At 43.3% G+C, this 9,695-nt stretch overlaps 1 protein-coding gene across 1 annotated transcript in view; it reads left to right on the forward strand.

Moving 5' to 3' along the window:
* The window catches only part of LRRC47 (leucine rich repeat containing 47), a 14,373-nt gene extending 4,757 nt beyond the window's left edge, over positions 1-9,616 (forward strand). The window contains exons 4-8 of the mRNA XM_019541707.1: positions 1,375-1,491; positions 3,939-4,054; positions 7,292-7,394; positions 7,923-8,012; positions 9,134-9,616. Coding sequence (XP_019397252.1) covers positions 1,375-1,491; positions 3,939-4,054; positions 7,292-7,394; positions 7,923-8,012; positions 9,134-9,376 — 669 coding nt within the window. The 3' untranslated portion in view covers positions 9,377-9,616. The remainder of the gene's footprint in view (positions 1-1,374; positions 1,492-3,938; positions 4,055-7,291; positions 7,395-7,922; positions 8,013-9,133) is intronic.
* The last annotated feature ends 79 nt before the right edge of the window (positions 9,617-9,695 follow it).

The raw sequence follows: 9,695 nt of genomic DNA on the forward strand, positions 1-9,695 counted from the left end.
CCAGAGCGCCAGGAGTTTTCAAAGATCCGTGCCAGGGGCTGGGCTATGCCGCTCCTTACCTGGTTAAAAGGTCATTGTGGCTTTGTATGTTCCTTATTTATGAGAAATGAGTAAGTACAGGATCATGTTAAAATCAGAGATGTCTGAGACCTCTTGGATTAATTACCTTTTTGCTCCGATCAAATGTAGTTCCTGTTTTTCCTTTTTGTTTCTAGTCTGTCAGTTTCCCACAGCTTATGAAATGGTTTTCCAGTCTAATTTTTAACTAGAAAATTGTTGGCATTCAACTAGTTAAAGCACACTAAACCTTTGCACTCTAAACCTTTGCACTCTCTTCTCCAAAGTAGAAGGTGGTGTGCCTCCATTTTTAAAGAAATGGTATATTCATCATCTTGTCCACTAGATGGCAGGTGCTAGCTTTAGTTAATTTGGGCTCTGCTGTTTATTTCCTACTGGGAAAATGGTGAGTTAGTAAAGATCACCAAAAGTGTCTGCTGTTTGTTCACATGCTTTAATTTAGGTCTCTCGGATTTAAATTTACTTGTACAAATGCATGGCATCATAAAGGATTAACACATGCATTTGGGGCAGAGTCGTGTTTCACTTCATGTGCCCAGGTGGCATTTACCCAACTATCGCTTTAGACAGTTAAGCAGTTTGTGATCCTATTCCATATGCAGCTTGGAAATGAAAGTGCTCACACGACTACTGAACATGAGTAGTAATCTATGCAGTGGCCTGGCAGGCGTGTGCCTCCAGCTCTGCCTAAGTTCCTAAATTGTACCCAGACAAAAACCCACAAGTAGTGGATGTTGGAGGAGGAGGGAGGCTGCCCTGCAAGTGATTAGGGCACTGGCTCAGAAAGCAGGGGTCCAAGGTTCTAGGCCCCTGTCGCCCAGAGGATGTTTGGACCTACCTATGTTCTTCCCAGCACGGTGCTCTCTGCCCACCACGGTACAAGTTAGAAATTATCCAGAGCAACTGCATCTTGCATTCAATAATCATTAGATATAATGGACAGCAGGTAATGAGGAAGTTTACATAATGTGCAATGCAGCTATTGGATTTCTTGTCATCCCTATTTTTATGGAATCACTGTAAAACTGGAACTGCCCTTTCACTGTCTGTATTATAAATGGCTAGTGAATATTTCCATTGTCATAGGAACCGTAGTGATTTTGCTAACAGTTAAAGACAGCAGTTGCTTCCAGCCCCATCCAAAACAAGGGAAAATAGAAGTTTACCAAATGGAAGAGGATAACATTGGTTTTGACACTAAGGGACTGTTAAGTTCAGTGGAGAGTTATCTGGAAGTTGGTACAATGTAAGACTCAGTGTCCTTCATGTGTTTGATAACATTTAAAATTTTGCCAGACCAAACTCCATGAGGACGTATGTGAAAAACGAACAGCAGCCACCATTGCTACACATGACCTGCAGCTGATCAAAGGGCCTCTGCTTTATGATGCTCAGCCACCTAATGACCTAAAGGTAGGATAAATAGCGACTTCTTTTCCCTTGGGAGCTAGACAGTAATGGGAGGAAGTGGTTTTGAACACTAGGAGAAACGAGAGAGAATTTAACTGGAACCAGGAAGAGAATTCAGAGGATGTGCTGACTTTCCTCACCCTGATAGTTCCTACTTATCCCAGGCCCGGAAGACTGGTGCTCACCATTGTGTGTGTGGATCAGGTGACCTCACTTAAGGTGCATTTAGAATTTCACCCCTGCTCATAGGGTGACTTAAACTTCTTGTTGGTAAAGCAGTGCAAAACTTTCTCTTCCATAAACAGTATTCTGATCTTGCTTGCTGTCTACCTCTGCCTACAGTGACAGAGGTCTTGGTGTTTCCCTGTAAACAGTTGCACTGCTCGGCCTTTCACCTGTGTTGTGCTGTTGCCATCTCAATGTTCACTGAAGAGCCATAAAATGTTAGGATGTAGCTGTAGTGTGGTGCAGTATACAAGGTGTTCATTCACTGGAATGTATGTAGAGAGATCAGCAGCAGACTACAAGGTAATCCAACCAGTCCAGGCTCTGTTGTAACCTCCAGTCTTTCCTCTGTATCTGTTTTCATGACTGCTTTCCAGTGATAAAATGACTTGCAGCACAGTAATATGACACGGGCATAAGCTAAGCTTGACATGTAACCTGCAAGCCAGGTTACAAAGCACTGCTTTAACTTTTAAATTGGGGAACTCTTTATATGCAAATCTCCCTTGTTGATGTCATTTAATCTGTTAGATTCCTCGTTGTTCTAATTAAAGAATTAAGGAGCCTGAATATTGTAAAGATGGAAAACAGCTCTGAGCTGTTTCTGTATCCCACCCTCCAGAGCTGTTTGTGTTGTTTGGCACTTCTCCATTTATATTCTCAACTGAGCAGGGACTATATACCTCATGTTCAGGGCTGTAGGGACAGGAGTTCATACAGGAGTCAACCAAGCGTGACTTCTGTAGGGATGCATTAATTGTTCTCATCACTCAACACATGACAGTAACAAGGAGATGGGTTAAGGAAATTGTTTACACTAATCTTTGGGATGACTAATTGGTTCGTTTTTAAATTGGATACCAAGCCAGTCACTGCGCGGGAAGCCTTCATCCCTAGAGACCTGCAGTTGAATGTGAGCATAGTCATTCAGGTTAGATTCCCAGATTGAATGGAACTGGGGAAGTTGATACTTTCTGAATAACAAGTAGTGGGAAACTATTCAGTGCAAGCAGTCTCACCCTTTAAAAGCTCTAGCAGAATATTACCTATTTTGTTACATGGGCTAGAATTTTAAAAATTATGCTCCTTTTCCAGGATGTTGTAATGTCCAGTCAGCAAATCTGCAGGTACAACTCTCTACAGAGAGTTTGAATGTAGAGCTAGACTCTTAATGGTCTTGAAATAAGTTCCTTTTAAAAAAACAATTAAATAATAACATTACATCCTTTGAGTGCTATAGTATGTAGTGAAAATTGCAATGGAAAGATCCTGTTTGTCTTTTCTCTGGTTTTTAGTTCTGTCTTGCTAAATGTGGGCAAACCAGCATTCTGGCAAAACAGTCTAATGCTGGACAACAGGTTTGTCAATCAGTGCATTTTAAAATGGATATTCTTGGTCTTTCAGCTCTTGGGAAAGACTGAACTTTGTGCATCTCTCAGTATCACTAGTAGTCAATGTTTGCACAGGGAGAGGGGTTAATTTGTCATGTCACCTCTACACTGAGAGACTGATGAAACATACAGTGCACTGACACCTTCCACATTTTCTAAGGGTAAACTGAGAACCTCGAAATGTGAGTTACAGGTTTAGTGAGACTTGGAACATCCAGAAACCTAACTCATGCCTTCACCTGTGTCAAACCCAGGGATACAGCTGAGTTTAAGAAAGCTTTTTTCAGTCTCTGATAGTGCCGGACTGAATTCCATTTCCAGCTAACAAGGAATTTTTTTTATACATCAGCTTCGGCAAAGGTAGAAGAAGACTTGTACACTTGCCTCTTTCTTAAATAGTCTGAGGCAATGGAAAAGTTTTTAGGCAATACCATGGCTCAGAAAGAACAGTCTTGGCCACACACTTTATTCCTGACTGTGTCCCTTATTCATACAATTCCAAGATGCACACAACATTAAAAAAACAAAGTACATACTATAATTAATATGAATGACCCTGTGGTGTGGCAACACAAACCAGAATCCTGGAAGGCAGTCTGTAAACATGCTAGAGTAGTGGGAATGTTTTTTCAGGAGAATAAAATATGCTTGGATGTTTCACAAGATCCCCTATTGTTTAGTTCCAAGGAATGTGTTGCAATTGGTTGGAAGAAATTTTTAATTAAACATTAAGCTATAATTTCATTTTTTCCCCTCTGCCTCTTATGAATTAGTCCAAACAGTCCTGACAAAGTAGACTTTTAGCCCATACTTAAGTGCTTTCTCTCCATGTAGATAATCCCATTGGGTCGGAAGGAGGTCAAAGCAAAGGATCTTGTCCGACAGTTGCAGTTAGAAGCTGAAGAACAGAGAAAACAAAAGAAGCGTCAAAATATCTCTGGATTGCACAAGTCAGTGTGCTGTTCCACCTCCCTCTTTTATTCGCCTCATGTATCGGGTGTATTTTGGCAAATTAAAAAGTAACATCATTGCAAAGAACATCATATATCTGCTTTTAAGTTATGAAATGCAGTATCTGATGGTAACAAGGCTGAGGTGCACCCCACATGAGCACTTGAGAGCCTCAGTACAAGAGGAATAGTGACAAGAAGGTATCAAACAGCAATACTGAGTGAAGTGTGGTAGCTGAGTGACGACTTTACCTTCACCTAAATCAAGAGTTACCATATTTACCTGAATCCAAGATGATGTTTTTTCCCCATTCAAGATGGGGAAAATAGCCCCTCATCTTGGATTTTGCGTGGGGGGAAGGGAGGAGCAATCAGATGGGTTCTGTACCGCCAGCTCCAGCCCTGACCCAGGCTCTGAGTCAGAGCTGCAGCCACTGTCTTACCCGATGCCACATCTGCTGCCCTCTCCCTGCCCCCCCATTTGCCTCTCTGGTCCTGCTGTGGCCCTGGCACAGAGCACATGCTGGCTATAGCCTCAGTGCAGCCAGAAAGTAGCAGTGGCTCCAGACCCAGTTCTGGCTTTAATCCTGGTGCTGGAGCTCTTCCCATTGTAATTGCTTCTGCCTGGCTGGGCAGAGAGCTGGAGTCAGCATGTGTTCTGTACTGTGGGGGCCTGGGCTGGAGCTAGATCTGCCACTGGGGCTGGCAAGTGGTATGAGGGAGCAGGCACTGGGAAAGGGGGGCAGGTGCCAGGCGGCAATGTTACCATACCTGTGGTGCTAAAGGATTGCTAAAGCATAATCATCCCAGAATGAACCTAAAATCCACAACATACCAATGAGCTCAATCAGTTCCAGCCTGCAAGGGGCTGCAGAGAATGGGAGGAGGGCAGTCAGGCAGGGGGTGCCCTGTGCAAGTACACATGCACATGGGCTCCAGGAAGCCTGGAGAGCAGTTCCCCACAAGTAAGTTTGGGGGGGGTGGGGTATATTGAGGCCCCCACAGTGAGGGAGGGAAGGAGTTGAGCAGAGCTGAGGCTGGGGCTGCTGCCTGGGAGGTGCATGGGGCCCAGGGGATGGAATGAGTGGGGTGGGGCCCAGGCAGTTCATTCCAGGGGGGTGAGGGTTGGCTGGCTCCCTGCCACTAAATGCACTCCCATGGAGGGGCATGGGGGACGCATGCCCCCCAGACTTGTGCATGGGGTGGGGGTGGGTGCAGGCTACGTGCTGTAGACTCAGGTCCCCACCCTGCTGTCCTTCCCCCAGGGCCACCAGGCAGGACCTGGCACAGGTGGTCAGAGTGGGATGGGGAAGCTTGATGTCACTGATGCGAGCCCCACTGTGCCATGGCAAAGCACCCCCTGTCCCCCGGCATCAGCAAGGGGCAGAACTCTGCATTGCCACCCCTGCTGCTGCTGGGCAGGCATAGGGCTCATGGTGACAGCATCGAGCTCCCCATCCCACTCTGCCCTGCCACGCCAGGTCCTGCCTGCTGGGCTGCAGAGGTCCCAGGGGGAGGGCAACAGGGTGGGGAGCCTAAGCTAGAAGCGGGCAGCCTGCACCTGCCCCTGCGCTCCCCCTCCCTCACCACAATGGGCTCTGCTCAGGCTGTGCTGCCCATGGGGGAGGGGGTGTAGGGCTCCACACTTCGCTCCCCCGCAGCAGCCATCATTGCCTCCCACATGTGGCAACAGGCTCAAGCGCTGATGGCTGTGGCCCTGGCCCCATATCCCTGGCAGCTGGTGGCCCCTTCAGCAGGGATGGGGGGCTGTGGGCAGGGAGTGAGGCTGGGGGGGTGAGGGGTACTGGCATATCAGGGCTGCTCTGCTCCACAAAGCAGCGAGGGGGGACAGCTGTAGCTGGACCCATGTCCTGGTGAGCAAAAGGGGAAGAGGGAGCTCTGATTTCTCATGGAAAAAACCCCCAAATTTATAGGTATTTAAAAGTTATTTTATTATACTGACTGAGGCATTGGTAGGCTCCCAAACTGCTTTGAAGTTGTAAATATGTCACTAAAACATGTTCAACTGATACCTATATAAATAGTGGCATTTCATGTTAATTGTGGAAAAATGTAGATTTGGGGGGTTTTAATGAGAGGATTTGTGATTTTTTTTTTTTTTTTCAGGGAGTTGTGATTTTTAAACAGAGAAAACCAGGATCCCTGTTGATAACGCTAGAACAGAAGCTTCCTGTGTAAGCAAGCTCAAGGCTGTTGCTGACAGTGCAGATACAAAATGCAAAAGAAATATTCAAATAATAAGGCTGTACAAAAGCTTAAGCAATGGTTAAATAAGGCTGAGTGTAAAAGAAAAGTTCAAATGATACTATAATTCACCACTCAACCAGGTGCAACTAAAGCCAAATGTGACAAGCTAACCTAACAGCAGGCTGCTTGCTTGCCCTGCATCTGCTTTACCTGTCACAGTAGTGGGAAGGATGAATTTAAGATGACCCCCCCCCCCAGTGACTGGATTCTATATGTGGAAAATTATAACACATTTTTACATTTTCCATGTGTAGAATCTAATTATTCAGGAGGTTGTCTGAAATGAGAAGTCATCTTGGATTTGCATAAATGTAGTAATTGAGCAGTGGTTAGAAGAACATGTGTGGTTTTTAGAGGCAAGGAATGACTTTGGGCAAGTGAATAGAGGGAAGCCCAATAGAAATACAACTTAGCCAGCACGTGTGTCATGTCCCAAGTTCTGTAAATGGAGGAACTTGGAAGGGAATTTTCAACTTTTATGGGACTGTATCTCTACGGTAAAGGAAACTGTCATGCTGGCCGCCTTTGTGTGCATATTAGAATGTCCTCATGGGACCGCTATAGTGTAAACCTCAGGGAAACTTCTAGGTGCACAAGTATAGGGTTGTGCATAGTTACGTAACCAGTGGAGGAAGGTTTGGAGATAAAATATCGAGTAGCTGACCTAGGATGTTATAAAATGAGATCATAAGTGTTGCTATGTTTTGAGAATTCTGAAAACATTAAGAGCTCATTTGTTCACTTTGGTAATATGAATATTACACTTTGAAGTGTTACTTGGGCTCGGTTCATGCCTCCCTTACTTGCAGCCAGTGCAGGGCAGTAATTCTGTTGGTGTATATGTGGTACCCTCCTTACTTTATCTTTGCTTTCTGTCGCATTTGAAATAGGTTACTTTGTCATGCCCCCCCCCCCCCCCCATTCTGTTCTTCATGCTGTATCTCAAACTTGCTCTTTTTTTGTTGATAGGTACCTACAGTTACTGGATGGGAAAGAGAACTATCCCTGTCTGGTAGATGCTGAAGGTGCCGTGATTTCCTTCCCACCGATCACTAACAGTGATAAAACAAAAGTATGAGAGATTTAACCCACCTATGTTTTGAGTCTTAGTAATAAGGGAAATGGGCAGTGCTTCAAAACTACACCTGATTTGTTCCTCATCAAGAAAGGAACAAGAACCTAAGAAAACAATATGCAAACATGCAAGTCCCTAGAGTTCAAAATAGGAATGTTTAAGGCTTGCACCTGCATCCTCTATGCTAAAAACACTGGATTAAAGTAAAATTTAGAAGTCATAACTATGTATTTACAATGCTAAATTTCTATAGTGAGTTGTCGAAAGGGAAAAAACCTTGTCCTGAAATGCAGCTGTTTTTTTTAAATGCCTAACGAATGAATTGTGTACATACAGAACTTTCTTATAAAGTTAGGGGGGATTTAACATGTTGCTGGTCACTTGGATCTAGGTGTTCTTCCCAGAATACTAGCTGAAATATGATATTTGCAAATTTTTTTGGAATTATGTTTTTTTAATTCCATGGTTTCATACAGCAGTGCACTGCAATTTATTTTCCTTTTCTGAATGTGGAATATTCTTCAGATCAAGAAAAGCACAAGTGAACTCTTTTTGGAGGTGACGAGCAGTGTCAGCCTACAGATCTGCAAAGACATCATGGATATGCTTATCCTAGTAAGTAACTCAAGAACCTGACTCCACCGCCCCTTTGTGTGGACATTTCTTAATGAGATTGGAGTTTCTGACTTATACTGGAGGGCCATGGAACTTAATTTTGTCTTCTCTTATTTACCAGTTTGTCTTTGGCTCTGTGTTAATCTGAGGAGACTTTAATTTGCTTATTCAGAAAGCGCCAGTGGATTTCAGTCCTACATGTGTTCCTGCATGCTAGAGATGGGCATGTCGGCGTTACAATAATTAAAATCCCCAGGCCAGTGATTTGTAGCATAGTCTTATTACTGGACTCATTCTTCTATGGAGGTTTTAACAGTTCAGCTTTGAGGCATCTTCAGTTAATAAGTGACCAAAACCAAGCATAATGTGTCTTGCATCTCTCTTCAGCAACTTAGTGTGGCAAGAGCTTTATACTCACGTTTCTAAGTCTTTTCAGCAAATCAGGCTAAGGTGTTCCAAATATGCAAATGGATTTATAATGATAGACAAATCTGCAGTAGGAGCTAGGCTGGCTTCGTGAACCACTTTTCACACGTGCCTTACTCTGATGGGTGTTTTTTTAATTAATGTAGTAACATTTAGTACAGTCTACTGAAAATGGCAAATTTGCAAAAAGAAGTTAACATCTTGCTCTATACTTTCTGTAGTACAAAAATCTGAGCTTTGTTAGTTTTTGTCAATAGTAACCGTCATTAACATGTTCTGAAGTCCAAGTTAATTGACACTTATATAGTCAATACATAGTAATAGAGACAGCTTGAAATATGATGAAAGCAGAGTTGTTAAGAGTGATGCTGGAGCAGGCTGTCTTTATTTAGAATCCAAAGTGCTAGGACACAGAGCCTGACCTGAAAACCTGCTGGTGCAAAATTTAGGAACAGGAGTAGCAGGAAGGTAACAGGAAGGAATGCAAACAGAATAGAGTGATCTGCAGAGCAGTCTTCTGTACATGTTTATGAGACTACTTGAATGATTTGCTGACGCCTTTTATAAGAGGGTTTCCATCAGACTTTCGATGGTCTGCTGCTTGGAAATAATTAAGTTCCTTAAGCAAGTGGTAAGCCGTCTGCTGCATTCACACTGAACCTTGACATCTTTAATTTCTTTTATTCCTATACCAGAAAATGGCAGAACTCAACAAATTCACTTTGGAAAATAAGGAAGAAGTATCAGTCTCTGACGATGAATCTGCTGTGATTTCTGGACCTCCAAATTTAAATCCCAGCCAGACTGTACATCACGAGAACACTCCGTTAATAGTGGAACAGGTTCGGGTTGTGGACATAGATGGAAACTTAAAAGTACTCTATCCTTCCAAAACTGACCTTACTATGGCCTCTTCTCTTTTAACTGTAATCCGTTAACAGGCATCAAGCTACTACCTGTCAAACATTTGGGGTTTTGAACATATTCTAAAGATACTGTTTGTATACGATAATTTAAATCGCACCCTTTTTTCTTTATTTTCATTTTTAAGGAAAAGATACAACGTGCCCTGTTTCAGGGATGCATAAATCCTTCAGTTTGATCATACAATGGCAAGGAGTGCTGCCTTTTTTCCTGCCTTAATAATAAAAAAAGTCCCAGTGTTATAATTGGTTAAAGATGCAAATATCCCTTAAATGCTTAACTTGGGAGCAAAGTGTTTATATATTACAGAATTCTTATCCAGTTAAGTTCTAA

This window comes from Crocodylus porosus, unplaced genomic scaffold (assembly GCF_001723895.1).
Source record: "Crocodylus porosus isolate Cpor-Errol unplaced genomic scaffold, CroPor_comp1, whole genome shotgun sequence".
Lineage (NCBI taxonomy): Eukaryota > Metazoa > Chordata > Crocodylia > Crocodylidae > Crocodylus > Crocodylus porosus.